Source organism: Periplaneta americana, chromosome 2 (assembly GCF_040183065.1).
Source record: "Periplaneta americana isolate PAMFEO1 chromosome 2, P.americana_PAMFEO1_priV1, whole genome shotgun sequence".
NCBI lineage: Eukaryota > Metazoa > Arthropoda > Insecta > Blattodea > Blattidae > Periplaneta > Periplaneta americana.
In genome coordinates this window covers 6,573,636-6,596,050 of record NC_091118.1, presented here as the reverse complement: position 1 = coordinate 6,596,050, position 22,415 = coordinate 6,573,636, and the positions used below count along the sequence as shown (strand labels likewise).

At 37.3% G+C, this 22,415-nt stretch overlaps 2 protein-coding genes and 1 non-coding gene across 3 annotated transcripts in view; 1 reads left to right on the top strand and 2 right to left on the bottom strand.

Annotated features, from left to right (window-relative positions):
* Window positions 1-22,415, bottom strand: part of LOC138712269 (reticulocyte-binding protein homolog 2a-like) — a 288,362-nt gene that overhangs the window by 120,987 nt on the left and 144,960 nt on the right. The gene's annotated exons all lie outside the window — the stretch shown is intronic.
* On the top strand, window positions 4,665-4,736 carry TRNAS-GGA (transfer RNA serine (anticodon GGA)). The gene has a single exon. It is a non-coding gene; the product is annotated as a tRNA-Ser (tRNA).
* On the bottom strand, window positions 8,756-22,148 carry LOC138712254 (serine/threonine-protein phosphatase 6 regulatory ankyrin repeat subunit B-like). The gene has a single exon (XM_069843832.1). It carries the CDS (start codon window positions 22,146-22,148, stop codon window positions 17,883-17,885), a length of 4,266 nt encoding a protein of 1,421 aa, XP_069699933.1. The 3' UTR covers window positions 8,756-17,882.

Sequence of the window (22,415 nt, the reverse complement as noted above, 5' to 3'; positions counted from 1 at the left end):
ACTATTACTGTCGTTATTATAGACTTGGTCGATATTTTCCCCTGCGTAAATTAAAATCTTGTTAGAATTGTATGGATCCATTATTTCTTTGAAGACTTGTTAATAGTAAATCATTAATATATTCGCCCATACTAAAAATAATGTAGGTTCTGATACAGGCCTGAGCTACATCTATAGGTTGACTGAATTTATTTTCAATTTTAATTATTTGTGTTCTGTTACTTAGGTATGAACGAAGTAAACTTAATGTAGCTAATCCCTCTGGCTCCTGCATGTTCCAGCTTCCTAGTAAGGATTGAATGATAAACAATATCAAATGTACTGAACATCAGTTACAATAAACACGTAGGTAGGCCTACACAATTGAAATGCATTTATAAACAAATTATGAAAAAATGTTCAGACGTTATTCCCTGCATTCTGATTGGCTGAATTACGACCAACACGCCGCTGCCCTCTGCCTGTGTCGGTGGGAAGAGGCACTCTATTTAGTCGGGCGGAGATGTGAGCCGAGAGGGTTCGTGTCCTGCGTTTGAGGCGGTGAGTGACTATTCAAGATATCTTTCCTGTAAATTATGCATTTCAAAATTCTTTGCAGACCAGTAGGGGATGCTATATTATAAATGAAGTAGGTAATAAATTTATATTTTATAAAATATAGTAGGCTAGATCTATATATTGATAACTTCACAGAAGCAATAAATCGCAAGGAGGGATAGTTTGCATTTCAGACGTGTGATCAAATTACCATACGAATTGCAATTTTAATTTCTATGTGTTATATATTATTATTCAGTTAATAGACGGGATCAATGTAGAGTATCCACCGCTGAAATGGACGGGAGGAGATGAAAATTGCGCGCGCATCTCATTATATTTCTTATGGACGTAGTGTCTGGCTCAGATCCATGCTGCAAACACTGGTTACAACGTGGTTGGCGGCAACGATAATATTGGCGGTAGAGTTTGCAAGTACAAGCGTAACTTATTTCTCTCTTGTTTTGCGTGCAAAATATGAATTCTCCTTTTTTCTCTTGTTTCTGGCACGATGGCACTGCCTCTAAACCACCCCTGCACGGCACGGCAACAATGAAGAGCATAGGGGAAATAATGTGATATGTCAAAAATTATGGATTTTCTGTTTTAGATGTCATGCAATAGCGTGTAGATTTGTGTAGTTTAACTGCACAAAATAACGACCTCATTAGTCCAAAGAAACTTGCAGACTGATAAGACTGTTATGGGTCATGAAACTTTTAACTTACGTTCCTGTAAAAACAGGAAGAGGTGCTGTAGTCTTCAGTTGCAAGGAAATCATATTATTGTATTAACACAGACCAGGACAGGATACAACACTGTGACGTCACCTCTCTCCGCTCTGCCGTCTCGCATTCGACGTCAGTGCAGGGTCTGTGAAATGTGGACAGCAGTTTGCTGGGAGGGAGGAGAGAGTATTTGGCGTGCAGGTAACGGTGATTTAGGCGATAAATAAAAGTGATCTGCGTTCATAACACAGTTTAATGCCTGGATATCCCAAAGGTAAACTTACCCAAAATTAAGGCTATAAAAAAGTGCGGCGGATTTGCTAGATTTTAGCGGTGATGACTAGGGAAGATGCGGGGATGCTACAGTTAAAAGGGCGAGCCTCTGAGCCGCTTCGTTCTCCTTGTGTAGAAAAAAGTCTGTTTTGGAAGGTCAAAATGACCATTTTTTTTTTATTTTGCCGGCCTCTCGCGTCCAAACGCAGGAGGATAGAGAGTTGTCCTTTATACTGGAGATAGAGTTCGACGAGCTGTATTCAACGCACTCATCGGTTTTGTTGTGGCTACACGTACTGTCGAGTTATGGCGGCAAGTATGTCGGCGGAAGAGTGGATTAAACCCTTCCCATTTTTTTCTAGAAAATCAGCAAGTGTTCGCGATTGCCATTTTTATGCTATCGTTTAAGAAGTAAGTCAATGGGGAATACAGGGCCGCATCCCGTTCCTCGATATGGTCATTATTTCCGGAATTAGAGACTCAAATATTTCAGGTAACCAAACATTAAGGCGAGAAAAAAGTGCGGCGGATTTGCCGGATTTTAGCGGTGATTACTAGGGAAGATGCGGGGATGCTACAGTTAAAAGGGCGGGCCTCTGAGCCGCTTCGTTCTCCTTGTGTAGAAAAAAGTCTGTTTTGGAAGGTCAAAATGACCATTTTTTGAAATTTTTCCGGCCTCTCCCGTCCAAACGCAGGGGGATAGAGAGTTGTCCTTAATACTGGAGTTTGACGAGCTGTATTCAACGCACTCATCTGCTTTGTTGTGGCTACACGTACTGCGGAGTTATGGCGGCAAGAATGTCGGCGGAAGCTTTTTTTCTCGAAAATCTGCAAGTGTTCGCGATTGCCATTTTGATGCTATCGTGTAAGAAGTAAGTCAACGGGGAATACAGGGCCGCACCCCGTTCCTCGGTATGGCAATTATTTCCGGAATTAGAGACTCAAATATTTGAGGTACCCAAAAATTAAGGCTAGAAAAAAGTGCGGCGGATTTGCCGGATTTTAGCGGTGATTACGTTGCCTGTAACTACAGCAACACCAGAACGGTCGTTCTCAACTTTGCGGTATTTGAAGACTTACTTGAGGAGCACGATGGGAGCAGACAGATTAAATAGACTGGCCTTGATGTATATACATAAAAATGTAGAAGTAAAAGCTCATGAAGTACTGGATGAAATGTCTAAGAAGCCTCGTCGCCTTCTTCTGTAAATGTCATTCTGTCATTGTTTTTGTATTGCAGTCATTGTAAATGTTAAAATAAAAAATTAGTGTTTATTTAACAATGCTTGCAATTGCCGAGGTTATATCGGCGTCGCCGGTGTGCTGGAATTTTTTCCCTCAGGACTTCTTTTACATGCCAGTAAATCGACTGATATGAGCCTGTTACATTTAAGCACACTTAAATGCCATCGAGCTGGGTAGGGGTAGAACCCGCAACTTCGAGCACAGAAGGCTATACCGACTACGCTACTCAGGCCAATTTGTAAATGTTTGTTACTCAGAAACAAATTGTGAGTACCGTATATAAACTTATTTCTCATTACTCCATTTTTATTATCTTCTCAAATCCCTCCCCGAAAAAAAATTCCTGCATCCGCCCCTGAAACGAAGTAATTTCCAATTTTATCTTTCTTACAATAAATATTACACATTTCTTCTAAATATTTACATCTTACTAGGCCTATATATGTCAGTATGTATTCTGGAATGAGTTACATAAAAAATGAAAGTACTGTAATGTTACTAGTAGGCCTATGTTCTCCTTGTGTAGAAAAAAGTCTGTTTCGGAAGTTCAAAATGACCATTTTTTTTTTATTTTGCCGGCCTCTCCCGTCCAAACGCAGGGGGATAGAGAGTTGTCCTTTATACTGGCGATAGAGTTCGACGAGCTGTATTCAACGCACTCATCGGCTTTGTTGTATCTACATGTACTGCGGAGTTATGGCGGCAAGAATGTCGGCGGAAGGGAGAATTAAACCCTTCATTTATTGATGTATCATGTAGATATATTATACAACCAACTACAACATCGGCAGTTAGATATTTCTAAGGTTCAAATCTGCATGTAAAAAAATTAAATTATGGTTTATTTCACGACACTCGTAACTGCAGGGGTTATATCAGCGTCGCCGGTGTGCCGGAATTTTGTTCTGCAGCATTCTTTTAAATGCCAGTAAATCTACTGACATGAGCCTGTCTCATTTGAACACATTTAAATGCCATTGACCAGGGCCGGGATCGAACCCCCAACCGACTACGCTACCAAGGCCGACTCTGCATATCAATCTTTGTTAATGCCATACAGACAATACGGAACAGTGTACAGTAATGTTGAGCAGCGAGATATGTGAAAATGAAAACCCTAAAAAGCGTCGTAAGGTCGAAGGGTTTCGGACAAGGGTTGCGGCGGCGAAGGAAGTGTGTGACCTCATTATCACACAAGCTAACACCCGATTCCAGTTCATAGATCATCTGATATTATCTTCTCTTCTGTGTCAAGAAAAATTTGAATGCTACAATAGCTCATTTCCTGAAAATGACTTAAATGTATATGTGAAGCTTTTTCCAATGTTCGATAAAGACAAACTAAAAACGGAACTCCTTGTGTTGTAGTCTATCAGAGACAAGAATTCAGAAATATCAGTGACGCAGTCAAGCTCTTGCAGTTTCTTCTATCTGAGAACTTCCAGGCCTCATTTTCAGAAGTTGTGGAACTACTACGCATAGCTATCACCATACCAATGACAACTTCCGAACCAGAACGGTGCTTTTCGTGTTTGAAGAGAGTAAAATCCTATCTCAGAAATACGATGAGAGAAGAGAGACTGAACGCATTAGCTCTCTCATCATCTGAGAAAGCAGAATATCTGCATGGAAATATCATATGTACTTCGGTACATCAAAATAAATATGATATGCGTAATAAATCACTTTGTGATTTAAAGACGGCGCCCATACCGTCGGACCCCGGCCAACCAGTCACTCATCTGAGTGCACCTCTACACATGTATGGACTTCGGTCCTGCGTGCATAGACATCTATGACGTAGTGCAGAGGGCGGCCAACAGAGGGAACCCAAGAGATGGAGCTTAATCTGAGACGATTCTCAACGGTGTCGGGATTGTATCCGGTGTGGCTTAGTGGTTAAAGCATCAGCACGGAGAGCTGAAAACCCGGGTTCAAATCCCGGCGCCGGAGTGAATTTTTCTCCGTTCCATCTCTCTCTCATCTCAGCATTAGCTATGTTTTCCATTGTAAAGACTATGTTAAACGACATATCGGATTTTAATAAGAAGATGATTCAAAAGTTTGCAACCTACAAGACAAGGCGCATGGAACTAATCTTTAAATAAGGTATGTAACGTGGTTTATTTTTGTATCCAGCCCCCCTGAATTCAATATCCACGAGCCGCCACTGCTGGTAACCTATGACAACGTCTTCATTCATCTCGACATGGCGTCGTCGCATTTGTTCCTTTATGAAGATATCTGTAATATAATGGTCCATACCTGGAATTAGGGAGAGATGAGGCTTGTATGTAACATATACGGGGACATCATTTTATTTTTACTTCAATTTTTATTGTACCTGACTTTTTGAATGTACTTCACTCCCACCACTTCTACTAATAAAGTTCCAACTGTCCTCCACACAGAATCAAGACCGCATGTAGTAAACAGCACTGAGTTAGTGAGTATAGTACGTTCCAGAAATATGTTCGCGTTTTCCAGTGACGAAAGAGCTTTGAATATTGAATCATATTTTGTCACAGGTACTGTCCGTTTGCCTACGTCGCATCCCGATTTCCCCCACCTGCTTCTGCTTGCCCCTCTGTAAAAGCTGGGCTGTCTTAGCTTTCTGAAAACATTAATTTCTATTAGGAATTCGACGTCTAAGTAATATTATACAACTGTTTAAAATAACTTAAATAAAAGGGCCTCGTTAAGTAATCAACTTTCACGTGATTTCCCCCCTTTCTACGATCCTGCGGCATAACCACTTGCACGGACAGTAGATAGCACGTCTGAGTAATTTTATCTGTGCGGGTCGGGCAGAAGTGAAGATTGAATTTACAGTACGTAAGGTACTCTTTTATAGAGTAGGTACACAATTATTTCAACATGAGTTACTAGTACGAAGGACGAAACTGGTAAGTCTAATTGGAATTACGTACAATAGTCTACAGTGCGATAATATGCACATTAGAACTGAAGCCTGTATCGAAATAAACGGCCACCATTTAAAAAAATGTGTTTAAATATCCAAATTATGATTATTTTTCAATTTAACTTATGTACGCTTATGTGCTGTAGACAGTAGCCTATAATATAGGCCTACACTGCATAATGAATATGTCCGAATGGACAGCTCAGTTTGTGAGTAAAAACACTCATTGTTAATATAGTAGGCCTACTGCATTTTGATTAAACAAAAACCCAATGAAAATTATCGAACTCAAAATTGCGATATTTCCTAGTTTACGTAAATGGATGAACTACTTTTCTTCCCTTCTATACTTAGTAAAGTGATTTATTTGTATTTTACGCCAGTATCATCGAACTCCAGTCTTGGAAGGGGGTAGCAAACTGTGTTTCCGGTTCTCTAAAGGTATAGCCAGGTTAATATTAAAAATGTTAGTAAAAATAAAATGATGGTCTGTACAACAAGAGTTAGTAACACATACAACTCTAATAATCACTTTACCGAGTTAAACTGCTGACACAAGCCTAGTAGACTTCTAGAGAAGAAAGTTTAAAATGATGTCCGAAGATGGAAGTGCAGCTTGGAACTCGAATGTAGGGGTGATTGGAGGTGAAGGGGTGGAACAGAACATTCAATCAGCAGTGGTTTTGAACCTCCCCTTTCAAAATTAAATCGGCGTGCTTTTCCTCTTGTCCCCTGCACATCTGAAATCAGTCCACACAGGAAGTTTTAAAATGAATACCCGGTGTTTCCTCCAATTCCACGCCCGCTTCTCTTAGGCCCGATTGTATAAACCATTTAATCTTAGATCAGAGGTTAAATTGATCCTTGTTTCAGCTGAACTTGGAATTTTGTGTTGTATAAAGTCTAATCTGAGATTAATTTGTCTCAAACTAAAGTCAACTTTGACTGAAGAAATTTCTCCGATTAAGTTAGATGATCCAAGTTCAGTTATTTCTTTTCTGTTTGAAATATACGAGTGACAGATTGTGCAAAAAGAATAACCATTATTATTAATATTAATATATATGTTAGGTACATTTATATATATTTCTTTCAATTTCTTGCCTTAATACACAAACATTCTTATATTTTATAAGGCTCTATCGTGTTCAGCAGTATAAAATAACATAACCAATAATTATATTATGTTTATAACAACCATTAATTATTAATGGATATGATAGGTACATTCATAAATGTTCAATTAACTGTATTACTAAATGAAAATTGTCGTTTTATAAAGCTTTATTATATTTAGCAGTATCAAACACCATAACATGATAACAACTTGGAGAACAGTCAACCTTCTTCTTATTGTCCACCACTATTTACATTACAAAAAAAAAAAAAAAAACCAGTGTCTCCAACAGAGTGTAATACGGAAAGTCGCCAAAAAGTAGTTGTAAAGTCGCTAGATTTCTCATTATCAACAAAGATAGATTAAATTTTGTCACTATGGGGTGCTAAAAAGGTCACTAAATCCCTATTTAAGGAATATAAAAGTTAAAAGAAATTGTTGTTGAAAAAGAGTTAAAATCGCTAGATTGGCAACACTGAACAAACCTGTATAACATGGTCCGCGCATCACCTATTTCACCTGTTTATGCGATGTTGCCAAATCCTTTTCACGTAAACTTACATTACATTTGAACGAAGGTAATTTGATCGCAGAAAAGTTTTATACAATAGAAGAAGTGTCTGAACTCGGATCACTTTTCGATCTTCGATCAAAGTTGATCTTTAGTCTGGGAGTTTTATACAATTGGGCCTAAGTGGGCTGGGATGTAAACAGTTCGTGCAGCTCCGGTTGGTCCGCCAGTGTCTGTTTTTTACTATAGTCTACTATTCTAAACGATTGCTTCACCTTCCAATCATTTGCACTTGGGCCCTGCAAAGTGACCGACGTTTTGTGACACCCCTACCCAATAGCGGGGCAGGCTGGACTAAAACCAATCAGAAAAGAGTACAAAGACGAGTGGGGGTAGACAGAGTGACCATTCACAAGTAGGCGGTGTTGCAATGCACTGAGACACAACTAAGGGGAGTAACCCCTTGAAAATCAAAGGGGTAATTGCACACCCTCACAGGAATCTGTAGACTTCCGAACACAAAACAAGACTTCTGTGCAACAGACGTCACAGCTCGCTGATCCAATGAGCAGTCAGGACGCGAGAGGGGGGAGGAACGCTATTTATGAACAGTGGCCTGCCCGCTAGCTTGGGCAAGGGAAGGGAAGAGGCTCAACTTCTCCCGAATGACGTCACGGGCAAGTTTCAAAATCCCTTTACCACCGGTATAATAACAAAAATGCAATTCGAACCACTGCGACAACCACGCTAAACGCATGCTCGGATAAACTCCAGAACATAGATTGCACCCTTTCCCTCTTACTTCAAAATTCCAACCTTGTGCACAGAAAATAAATTATTGGCACTGAAAAGTGCCTTTTCATAAATATAGGCTAATGATGCGCATTCGACAAACGCAGGCAAATCTGCTCTTTTTAGTATTTTGAGACATAATTTGGTAGGTGCAATCCATGTTCTAAAATTTTCCCGCATGCTCTTCTCGTCTGGTTCAAAACATCGCAGCAGTGAATTCAGAATCAGTCTCAACATTGTCCAAGTCAGCGCTCAGCGTGCTATTTCGTGTTTCATGTGTTCATCAATGTATTTGTTTAGTTTTAAATTACTCAATTTTTTCCACTGTTGCTATGGTAAAATGCTATTATGTGTGTTCTGTGTTGACGAAATAACCAGAACTTGCCTCCCAAGTGAAGCAAGTTAACTTACCTCCCTACGATGACGGACTGAACTTATTGCAGAGCTGAAATCATTTACAATATTTGGAGTAATTCAGGAAGTACTAGGTAGTAGAGACTGGATTAATCTTGCTCAGGATAGGGACCAATGGCGGGCTTACGTGAGGGTGGCAATGAACCTGCGGGTTCCTTAAATGCCATATCTTAAGTAAGTAAATTAACAATATTGAATTCATTGTAACAGCAATATTTAGATCATTTAGCTTTATTTCAAAAGATAATTGCACATACAGTTTAGTTATCCATGACAGAAATTGCTCTCAGTCAGCAATTTGTAGATGCTCAAAAACAAAGAAATCAAACCAAGTGAAATACCTAGGCAACATTTACGATGGGATTATCATGTAAACTTTCTGTGTCTTAAACTACGTAAAACAATTTATAAATCTGTTTCACTAAGGCATTTTATTTCAATAATAACATTAAGAGAAATATATATGGGTTTAGTTCATTCCATCCTACAATAAGGATGGGGTGAGGCAATGAAGCCTTCACTCATGCCACTAATATTAGCCTATTAGAGAGGAGAATAATAATATGTACAGGATTAAGAAAAATTGAATTATCATATACTACGCCTCATATAGGCTACTAGGAATTTATATATACATATACACCCTATTAAAATACTACCATAAAATAACTATCGTGACCATGGTTACAGTACAAGAAGATACATTTTATCATGTATTTTTTTTTTTTTTTGAGCCCAAATGGAATTCTGAAGCAGGACTTAGGCATGGCTCAAATTTCGGCCCGAGATTGCAGGCCTATAATAACTTCATTAAAACATTCAAAATCAGCTTTTTCCGATAATGAATTAATTAAAAAGCAAGCACTTCAACTGATTTTAAACACTGATTAATATTCTAATATTTTTTTCAATATATTTTCATGTTTTATATTATTCATTTTTTTATATTTCTCTCTTACATTAAATTTTGAAAAAAAATATATATATATATGTATAATGTTATGAATCTTTCAAAATTCAATAAATGAAATAGAACTAAAATATAATTAATGTATATAATAGGCTATATTACTTCAGTATACAGGATTGTTCCAATATATTTATTATTTATTTTACAATTTTATTATTTAATACTTTCTCATTTTACTTTATTATTGTTTAAAGGAACATCGCCCCTTGTACTTGTTAGATAACCAACTCTTCTGTATATTACCGGATATATTTTCATTGTATTTCATGTACTGTTATTTTGATATTTCTCCCTTCACCTTTGCGTAGGCCTCCTTATATTTGATTAATGAAATTGAACACTTAAATAATTATTTTAGTGTAGACTTAAGCGTGTAATATTACTCGTAAATTATGTGATGCAAACTTCACTCCCGGGCACAAGTTTTTGCTTTATCGCGAGTGCCAACCAAAAGTATAGGCCTACTATTATTATGTTTCAAATAAAAGTTAGGAGCCTATCGATATTTTTTGTTTTCTTTTCTTCTGATTAATTTGGAGAACTCTGCATTAAAAAAATTAATCAGCCGCTGAGCTTGTATTGTATTGTATGGTATTGTATTGCATTTATATTCCATGGTATTCATACACTGCTTCATAGCAAGAATATGCAACTTGTCAAACAAAAAACAAAAATATCTTAATAGTAGGTTACTGTAAAGTCTTAAGTATACTGACAGTCTGGTTGAAATATATACAGAAGAGTTTTACAATAGCCTATAGTCTACTAGTACAACAGAAGGGTTAGTATCAATACTTAAAACGACACAGAAATATTCATGAAGCGTTGTTGAATGTCATGAATTCACCTACAGAATAGAAGGCGTGAGAAATTAGGTAACTCTACAACTTGTAAATAAATGATCACTCTCAATTTTAAATGAGAGTTTAATAAAAATAGCTTACCCTGGAATAAATAAATAAAAAAGACAATCTCTTTCACATGAGAAAATTACAATAATTGAATTGCATAAACTCTTACATAATAGTACATTTGGTTAGGCAATGGCCCAATACTTCAACACATGATAGATTTACAGTCGAGATATAAAGACTAAACATAATATAATACATGCTAAAAGATTGAATAAAAATAAAATAGAAGTTCTGACTGAAGTAAAACAACTCATGCCAAGCAGGGAGGAATCAGTTGTTACTGTAAACTGAGGTAGATCACACTCTGATGTGTCCTGCTTATCAGTGAGGAAAGGTAGAGCTGTGAGGTCTGCAGTCAAAGTAACAGACTGTGAGAAATGGAAACAGTAACAAGAAGGAAAACTAGCTTACTCATGACTAGAGCTGCGATTTGTACATACTAAAGGTTAAGACTAAATGGATAAGGGGAATGTTTAAATCTATTTCACAAGACTGCAAAAAAAATAATAATAGAGACCTTGTTTCTTGTAAACCGCACACTGATTTGTACGAGTAAGTGGAGGTGAGGAGGTTTAAAGGTCATTAACAGTACCAAAGAGGAATACTGAATAACATCTGAAATTAGGGGGGAGCATGGCTTGTATGTCTGTAACTATACTGAGTACAAATGTTACCTTTCAATACGTACATACAAATCACAGCTATGTGTATGGCTTGGGGGCTGAGGAATCATGGGTGAGTAGGTAGGACACCCACAGAACTACAAAGGAAACATGACTATCACTTAGATTGATGGACAGTTCAACTGTAGCACGAAGTGTGGATACAAATTATGCACTGCTTAAAGAAAAATATAAACGAAGCAGGGGCGGATGCAAGGGGGGGGGGATTAAGGGGATATATCCCCTCCCGAAATTTTGAGAAAAATACGAAACAAGAAACAAAAATAATATTAATTTTAATTCGTGAATGATACATAGGAATTAGAGAGTTTTCCACGTAAATTCTCTTTCCTAAAATGTTAAATTCCAAGAACTTCAGGAAGACAAACACAGCGTTCTTACTTCAAGACAGAGAGTCATGAAGAGTATTTTAGGCCTTTAATTTTCCTTCTCTTCTTAGACTATTTCATTAGTCAGCTCAAGGACAGGTTTTTAAATCATAAGGGAATCCTAAAGTCTATACAAACTATTCTGCCTAAAAACAAAGTGCGAGCATCAGATGAAGATTTAGAAACTGCTATTGAGGCTATAGTAAATCAGTGGCCCAATGATGTTGATGCATCACCAGAGTCTTTCTTCAATGAATTGAAGATGTGGAGAAGAAATTTCCTTGATCAGAAAAATCTTCACCTAATACCTACTGTTTTTATATCATCTTTGAACTGGTGCAATGAAATTATTTTTCCCTGCACTCGCAAGGCTGCTGAAACTTTTCTGCACGTTGCCTGTAACTACAGCAACACCAGAACGGTCGTTCTCAACTTTGCGGTATTTGAAGACTTACTTGAGGAGCACGATGGGAGCAGACAGATTAAATAGACTGGCCTTAATGTATATACATAAAAATGTAGAAGTAAAAGCTCACGAAGTACTGGATGAAATGTCTAAGAAGCCTCGTCGCCTTCTTCTGTAAATGTCATCTGTCATTGTTTTTGTATTGCAGTCATTGTAAATGTTAAAATAAAAAATTAGTGTTTATTTAACAATGCTTGCAATTGCCGAGGTTATATCGGCGTCGCCGGTGTGCTGGAATTTTTTCCCTCAGGACTTCTTTTACATGCCAGTAAATCGACTGATATGAGCCTGTTACATTTAAGCACACTTAAATGCCTTCGAGCTGGGTAGGGGTAGAATCCGCAACTTCGAGCACAGAAGGCTATACCGACTACGCTACTCAGGCCAATTTGTAAATGTTTGTTACTCAGAAACAAATTGTGAGTACCGTATATAAACTTATTTCTCATTACTCCATTTTTATTATCTTCTCAAATCCCTCCCCGAAAAAAAATTCCTGCATCCGCCCCTGAAACGAAGTAATTTCCAATTTTATCTTTCTTACAATAAATATTACACATTTCTTCTAAATATTTACATCTTACTAGGCCTATATATGTCAGTATGTATTCTGGAATGAGTTACATAAAAAATGAAAGTACTGTAATGTTACTAGTAGGCCTATGTTTGGTTCAACATAAAATTTAAACATTTATTAAACATTAAAATATGAAAATAAATATGTCAAATAATATACGAAGAGTCCACTGCAAGAATGATGGATGTCACTTTCTTGTCGAAAATGAACCAAGACTGTCAATGCATAGCTTAAGACATATAGAATGTACAGCTGTCAAAAAAAAAGTGGCCGCACTCGTTAACAGCGAATATTTTCATTCGGGTCGCGGCGATGTTACACGATGCATGTGCTTGTACAAGCAGTTCCGTAACTATGAGAGTGCTCCATATCTGCGCCTCGTAGACCAGCGGTAGAGTGCTTGTTTAATGATTCAAAGGTTGTGGGTTCGGGCCTTCTTCAAGTTTTCATTATACTTTTTAATCCTTCTTTAGCGATGTAAATGCTATTCAAATTATCATTTATATTCAGTTATCGTTCTTTATGGATATCACGTTATTTATATTTTGTTATCGTTCTTTAGAGATATGAATAAAATTGAAGTCATCATTTGTATTCTGTTATCGTTTTATAACGATATGAATAATAATTATATTATTATTATTATTATTATTATTATTATTATTGTATCTCCAATGGGGGTTAGCCCTATTTTACATATGTATGTTAGGGCTATAGTTTTATACACTAAAAAGATAAGCATAAAGAGAAATGGAAAAGAAAATTAAATTAGCTTACGCGATGTAAACAAAACATAAACAAACCGTAAATTAGGCATTGCGATTGCAAAATAAATATCAGGTATCAATTTGAAACATACAAAAACATTAACAACACACATACGTAACACTTCTATAACACAAATACGCAGCTTTCCATACCACACATCATAAATTAATACACAATAGTCACACAAATACAATCAAACTATAATTACGACATTGCGACGACATCAAGCATCACATAACTGACTCACATACATAACAAATCAAGCATCCGTTACAACACATACACTTCAACATAGTAACCACACTTTTAAAAGTTACAAATTTGGCTCCAAGAAGAATAAATAGGACACTGTTACTAATTACTATTCTTCTACAATTTCTTAAATATAGCCTATCTGTAATAAATCTGTGAAATTCCGATATGAATAATATTCACGTTTTTTATATTGTTATCGTTCTTTAGCGATATAGATAATATTCAAGTTATCATTTATATTCTGTTTTCCTTCATTAGCATTATAAAATAATATTCAAGTTATTTAACTTATATTGTTATTGTTCTTTCGCAATATAAATAATCTGTATTTTATGTAAGTAATTATTATAACACAAATAACCATCTTTCTTTGTAAAATAGGTTATTTTATTTAGATAATTAAATAAGTATTATATAATATCTTATATTAATTAAACAAACCGATATTTATCATTTATATTCTGTTATCGTTCTTTAGTGATACTGTATAAATAATATTCTAGTTATTTATATTGTAATCGTTCTTTAGCGATATAAATAACATAAATTTAATATTAGGTTTGGAAAAATCCAGTTGCATAATACTGGTATTAGTTTTTCTTTTTGTATTATTACATTATACTATCTTGAACCACAATAAAATGAAAAGGAGTAACGAGGAATTGAGCCTGAGACGTTGACATCTAAATTCCGACGTTCGTCCGCTGAGCTACAAGGGCAAAAGTGTGGAAACATTTTCGGAAAAATTGGCCCAATCACACTCTAAGATTTTCTGATGATTAGTAGAAGCTAGTCCAAGATGCGGGAGCAAAGGCTAATTGAGATTTCCCGGTCTCTGATCGGGTCAAACATTCTGATAGAATTAATATTTAACCCTTGCCGTGACTTTCGGTGAAGTCCGGAGGGCCCAATTAGTCAAATCCACTCTCCTCATCTCCATGCTTGGGCCCCCTGGAATTCAATAAGATGCGAAAGAGATAGTGGTGTGCGGAAAGCAACGGGATGTTACCGCATTTAGGCCTATCCTTCCCAAGAAAAACTGCAAACATGAACAAAGGAAGCTTTTAATAGAAGAAGAATGATATTCTGCGGACCTCTGGAAAATGAACTAAGGAAGAGACTAGTGAAGTGCTTTGTGTGGAGTGTGGCATTGTATGAGGAAGGAACATGGACATTACGACGAAATGAAGAGAAACGAATTGAAGCATTTGAAATGTGGATGTGGTGAAGAACGGTGCGTGTGAAGTGGACAGATAGAATAAGAAATAAAATTGTGTTTGAAAAAGTGAGTGAAGAAAGAATGATGCTGAAACTGATTAGAAAGAGAAAAAGGAATTGGTTGGGTCTCTGGTTGAAAAGAATAATAGAAGACATTAGGATATGTGGATCATATGCGGAGACTAAGAGGAAGGCAGAAAATAGGAAAGATTGGAGATTGCTGGGTTTGCAATGAAAGACCTGCCCATGGACAGAACACTTATGTATGTGGATATGTTCAGAATATCGTGTCTAAGAACAGTCGCTATTTGCAAAGACTAGTCGATTCCATGCCCACTCGACTGCAAGATGATCGAGATAAGAGGAAGATAGACTAAATATTGAATTGTGGCTTTTTGTTTTGTTTTTTGAACGCTTAATTGTTTGAATGTTTTAAGGCCGACGCCAGTAAATTTGTTTTGTTTATGCCACGAAAGATATTTTTATTGAGAATAAAATCTTTTTTCTTTCCATTTGCAGCCACAATATCATAATGATAAAGTCATGGCATAATATATTAATGAACCTGATGTTAATTACTAAAATAATCGTAAAAGAGAAAGGAGCCATTATGTATAGTTTGTCTCTCTCAAAAACATAACAAAAGAGAACATAAAAAGCACGAGGTTGTAGTCGAACGCAGGATCTCATGAATAAGAGGCCTGAACGCTACCATTACGCTATCGAATCACAGAGAGAATACTTCAATTATAACTGTAGATATCAGGCAACGTGGTCCAACAACATGTAACATCGCCTGTCTCCGAATTATAGCGAAGATACCCGAAGGGAACTTTGTTCCAGGAGAGCGGCCACTTTTTCTTTTGACAGCTATACATACAGAGTTATATGGCATTAACATTGATAGTCATTGTCCAGTAATGAACGGAAAATCACAGTTAAGCTTTGAGCGCTAAGCATTTCAAACTTTCAATTGCTTCTCCTGCAAAATGTATTCCAAATGACATCCATCATTCTTGCAGTGGACTCTTCATGTGTATAGGCTATAGGAATATACTAACATTTGTAGTAATTCGTTTCTTATACTTAGTATGCAACATTTTTACAGAAGAAAAAAATTATGCTGTGCTTAAGTAAAAATAGTAATGAAGTAATTTTAAATTTTACATTTCTTACAATAAATATTACCCATTGCTTCTAAATATTTACATGCTACTAGGCTTACGTATATCAGTATGTATTAAGGTTGTGAGTTATACAGGGACATGATTTTATTTTTACTAACATTTCTAATATTAACCTGGCTATACCTTTGGATTAAGGTTGAGAACCGGAAACACCATTTGCTACCCTTGTCCACGACTGGAGTTCGATGATACTGGCGTAAGAGACAAACAAATCACTTTACTAGGTATAGAAGGGAAGAAAAGTAGTTCATCCATTTACGTAAAGTTGGAAATATCGCGATTTTGAGTTTGATAATTTTCATTAGGTTTTTGTTTAATCAAAATACAGTACTATATTAACAGTAAATGTTTTTACCCAAGAACTGAGCTTTCCAATCGGACGTATTCATTATGCAGTCTATATTATGCTGTCTACAGCACATTAGCGTACAATATAGAGAATGAAGTTAAATTGAAAAATAATCATAATATGGATATTTAAACACATTTTTGAAAATGGTGGCCGTTCATTTCGATACAGACTTCAGTTCTTTTGTGGATATTATCGCATTATAAACTATTGCACCTAATTCCAATTATCAGTTTCGTCCTCCTTACTAGTAACTCATGTTGAAATAATTCTGTACCTGCTCTATAAAAGATTACCTTATGTATTGTAAGTTCAATCGTCACTTCTGTCCGATACGAAATGATAAAATTACTCAGACATGCTATCTACTGCCCGTCCAAATAGTTTTGTCGCAAGGTCATAGAAAGGAGGGAAATCACGTGACAGTTGATTAATTAACGAGACCCTTTTATTTAAGTTATTTTAAACAGTTGTATAATATTACGTAGACGTCCAATTCCTAACAGAAATTAATGTTTTCAGAAAAGCGCTAAAACAGCCCAGCCACTAGCCTTTACAGAGGGGCGAGCAGAAGCGGGTGGGGGAAACCGGGATGCAACATAGGCAAACGGACAACAGTACCTGTGCGAGAATATGAATGAATATTGAAAGCTCTTTCGTCACTGGAAAACGCGAACATATTTCTGGAACGTACTATACTCATATTTCAGTATTGTTTGTGTTTACTATGACCGTAAGACGACTTTGACTGTATACGCTTGGTTCTGTATGAAGAACGGTTGGAGGTTTACTAGTAGAAGCGGTGGGAGTGAAGTACATTAAAAAACTCAGGTACAATAAAAATCGAAGTAAAAATAAAATGATGTCCCTGTATAAAAATGAAAGTAATATCAGATGTACTAATATGTTTGGTTCAACATAAAGCGATATGTAATATACAAACATACAAAAACACACCCCCAGCTAGTCCTAAACACTCAACAAAATTTCAAAACACACACCCTATCCAACACAATCACGAACACATCCCACCACAACAAGAAAGCACAAGATAGTGCTGGACCTTCACTAGACTTTGGACAAAGAAGGATAACACTTCGAATCTAGTCAGCCAGGTAATTATCTAAAAAGTTAGCGCAGTAAAGAAGATGCCAGTTATTCAGTGATTATCCAAGTGTTAAAAGTGTATATAGAACAATGAAGGAAACCTGGAAATTTGGTGGTTCATAAAAATGCGGTCAATGAAGACAGGTGGTCATGTTATAGAGGCTGTCAGCCTCACATGTTTTACTGTGCTAGAGTCTCTGTAGATATGTGTATAATTCATATTGATAACACTGTATAGTCTCAAAATGGAAATTGGTTAAGAAGAATAGAAAATGAAAGGAGGAGGAGAAGGAGAAGGAGAAAGAATAGGAGAAGGAGAAAGGGGACGAGAAAGAGGAGAGTAGGAAGGAGGAGTACAAGGAAAAGAAGAAATAGAAACAGAATAAGAAGAAAAATAAGAAGAAAAAAGGAAGAGACAGATTACACGAAGAAAAAGAAGAAGAACACCTATGATAGTTGTGATAAGAGAAACAATATCTATTAAAATGTTTTTATTGTACCTGCTTCTGTTAACAACCTCACCATTGCGTCATGTCGATGTTTAATTGCGATAGACATTGGGCTCTCTCCATACTTATTACATACATTGACTGCAGCGCCATGCTCTACTAACAGCCTCACAACATCCACACTACTTCTTACAGTCGCATTCAGAATTGCACATTCACCACGCTTGCCACGTGCATTGACATCAGCATTTTGTCCTATTAACATTCTCACAGTGTCCACGTCACAGTATTTGGCTGCCACCATTATTGGAGTAATGCCATCCTTATCACACACATTAACATCGGCACCATTCTCAGCCAACAGCCACATAATATGTTGATGATTGTGTAGAGCTGCTATCAGTATTGGACTCTGACCATCCTTATTCCATTCGTTAATATTAGCACCCTTGTCTATTAATAAACTTACAACTGCCGACAGACCATTTTCGGCTGCAGCCATTATTAGGTTAACACCATCGTTGGTTCTTGCATTAATATCCGCTCCTTTTTGTATCAACCAGTTGACAACGCCGACATGGAAATATTGGAGTGCAATCAATGTTAGACTGTTACCGTTGTTGTCACTCACATTGACATCAAAATTCCTCTCTATTAAGAGTCTCACAACTTCCACGTGACCGTACTTGGCCGCAAGAAATATTGGACTATCACCATTCTCATTGCATAACATATAATCCGCCCCTCTCTCTATTAACAGCTTCACAATTTCCATGTGACCATTCCGAGCTGCAAGGGATATTGGACTATCACCATTCTTGTTGCATAACATATAATCCGCTCCCCTCTCTATTAACAGTGTCACAATTTGCACGTGACCATACCGAGCTGCAAGTAATATTAGACTTTCTCCTTTCTTATTGCGTAACTTAAAATCCGCTCCTCTCTCTATTAACAGCGTCACAATTTGTATGTGACGATTCTGAGCTGCAAGGAGTATTGGACTATCACCATTCTTGTTGCATAACTTAAAATCCGCTCCTCTCTTTATTAACAACATCACAATTTGCACGTGACCATTCCGAGCTGCAAGGGACATTGGACTATCACCATTCTTATTGCATAACTTAAAATCCGCTCCTCTCTCTATTAACAGCGTCACAATATGCATGTGACCATTTTGAACTGCAAGGGATATTGGACTGTCACCATTCTTATTGCGTAACTCAAAATCTGCTCCTCTTTCAATTAACAGCGTCACAATATGCATGTGACCATTTTGAACTGCAAGGAATATTGGACTTTCGCCATCCTTATTGCATAACTTAAAATCCGCTCCTCTCTTTATTAACAGCGCCACAATTTGTATGTGACCATTTCGAGCTGCAAGGGATATTGGACTATCACCATTCTTGTTGCGTAACTTAAAATCCGCTCCTCTCTCTATCAACAGCGTCACAATTTGCAAATGACCATTCCGAGCTGCAAAGGATATTGGACTATCACCATTCTTATTGCGTAACTTAAAATCCGCTCCTCTCTCTATCAACAGCGTCACAATTTGCACGTGACCATTCCGAGCTGCAAAGGATATTGGACTATCACCATTCTCATTGTGTAACTTAAAATCCGCTCCTCTCTCTATCAACAGCGTCACAATTTGCACGTGACCATTCCGAGCTGCAAAGGATATTGGACTATCACCATTCTTATTGTGTAACTTAAAATCCGCTCCTCTCTCTATCAACAGCGTCACAATTTGCACGTGACCATTCCGAGCTGCAAAGGATATTGGACTATCACCATTCTTATTGTGTAACTTAAAATCCGCTCCTCTCTCTATCAACAGCGTCACAATTTGCACGTGACCATTCCGAGCTGCAAAGGATATTGGACTATCACCATTCTTATTGTGTAACTTAAAATCCGCTCCTCTCTCTATTAACAGAGTCATAATTTGTATGTGATCATTTTTAGCTGCAAGGAATATTGGACTATCACCATTCTTATTGCATGACATTAAATCCGCTCCTCTCTCTGTCAACAGCGTCACAATTTGCACGTGACCATTCCGGGCTGCAAGGGATATTGGACTCTCACCATTCTTATTGCATGACATTAAATCCGCTCCTCTCCCTATCAACAGCGTCACAATTTGCAAATGACCATTCCGGGCTGCAAGGGATATTGGACTTTCTCCTTTCTTATTGCTTAACATAAAATCCGCTCCTCTCTCAATTAATATTCTTACAATTTGTATGTGACCATTTTCAGCTGCAAGGGATATAGGACTATCGCCATTCCAATTGCATAACCTGAAATCCGCTCCTCTCTCTATTAACAGCGTCACGATTTGCACGTTACCTTTCAGAGATGCAAGAAATATTGGACTGCAGCCTCTTTTATTGCATAAATTAAAATCCGCTCCTCTGTCTATTAACAGCGTCACAATTTGCTCGTGACAATACAGAGCTGCAATGGATATAGGACTGTGACCATATTTATTGCTTAAATTAAAATCCGCTCCTCTCTCTATTAACAGCGTCACAGTTTGTATGTGGCCCTTCCGAGCTGCAAGGGATATTGGGCTATCACCATTCCTATTGCATAACTTGAAATCCGCTCCTCTCTCTATTAATAGCGTCACAATTTGTATGTGACCATTTTCTGCTGCAAGGGATACTGGGCTGTCACCATTCTTATTGCACAACTTAAAATCCGCTCCGCTCTCTATTAACAGCGTCACAATTTGCATGTGATTATTTCGAGCTGCAAGGGATATTGGGCTATCACCATGCTTATTGCATAACTTGAAATCCGCTCCTCTCTCTATTAACAGCGTCACAATTTGTATGTGACCATTTTCTGCTGCAAGGGATACTGGGCTGTCACCATTCTTATTGCACAACTTAAAATCCGCTCCTCTCTCTATTAACAGCGTCACAATTTGCATGTGATTATTTCGAGCTGCAAGGGATATTGGGCTATCACCATGCTTATTGCGTAACTTGAAATCCGCTCCTCTCTCTGTTAACAGCGTCACAATTTGTATGTGACCATTTTCTGCTGCAAGGGATACTGGGCTGTCAGCATTCTTATTGCATAACTTAAAATCCGCTCCTCTCTTCAGTAGCAGTTTTACAATTTGCACGTGACCACCCTGAGCTCCATATGTCAAAGGAGTATTATTCATATCGTCCTGTATGTTAACACATTCATTTCTCTCAAATAACATATTTACAGAATATTTACGAGAATTGTCATCACCCTTCTCAAAATATGTCCTCATATTACAGTCTTCTAATTCTTTCTTAGCAGGATTTAACAAAAATTCCAGCATTTCTCTATTTCCCGCAGTTGCAGAAACATGTAACATTTTGCCAGTAATTACTTTCTTTTCCCAGTATCTATTTACTCGCACTGGATGCTGAACACTTACACCGGAGTTGAAGAGGAATTTGGCAATATTAATGTACCCACATTCTGCTACTATTTTCAAGTTTGTCTCTAGGCGCTCTTTATCCTTAATATGTTTCAAATTGAAACTAATGTCACTGTTTTGTGCGTTTCTTTCCAGTAGCGTCTCTACAACTGACCATGCTCCAATTCTGTCGGCCAGTGTGAGGGGTTGACAGCACAAGACTTCGTCTTCAATGCTACAATCAGCGCCGTGATCAAGTAGCATCTCTAAGACTTCATGTGTACTAGTATTACGAATGCCGTTGTAGTTACCATCATATTCATCATGAAATTTAATGTGATTCATCACAGCCAGATGCAAGGGCGTCCACCCTCCTTCGTCCTTCTCATTCACATCACATCCATGGGAACGAAGCAATTCGCGGACAGAGACTTCGTCTTCATTTAGGACAGCCATGTGCAATTGAAATCCTTGAGTCGGAATGCAGTGTAAGAATGTCCTTATCACTTTGAACTTCTGATCAAAGAATATCTTTTCTAAATAGTTTTTCTCTTTCTTGATATTTTTTGCAAACCACTTGGCAGCAAAATACTCTGAGAAGGTTCTGTGAATGAAAACTGATCTGAAATTAACAATTTCGACAATAATTCCAATGTTATCAAGACCTTGGTAATATCGCGTCTGGAAAGCTTCGACTTGGCTCATAATATCATGGAAACAGCTCAGTTTTTTAAGGTCATCATGTTCTAGCAGGGAATGCAAGGCACATACTGTGTGGTTCTCCTCAAGCACTTTCCTCTGCGACTGGTAAGCTTCTTGCGTAACTATGTTTGTTGTGTTGCCGTCGCCCTTTTCATTGATATATATATATTCCATTTCATATCCACGAATCTGCAATAGAGATCCAACAAATCCACCTTGTCAGGAATTTCTATGTTCCCGGTTTGACAGTAGTCGGAGGCTTTGCTTTGAAACACTTCAGCCAACATAAGAATCTGTAGTGGAATTTCTGTGAATGGTCCAAGTTTGTCATTTAGTGGCCTTCCCATCATTTCCAACAACCTGGTAATAAATATGGTGATGTCATAAGGATCATCTGATACATTTTTCCACAGTTTGGCGAGGAAATCGTGTTGATTTTCT

Bases quoted from the DNA above. Each gene is read 5' to 3' on its own strand.
- LOC138712254 (XM_069843832.1), bottom strand. From the start codon at position 22,148: ATGGAATATATATATATCAATGAAAAGGGCGACGGCAACACAACAAAC.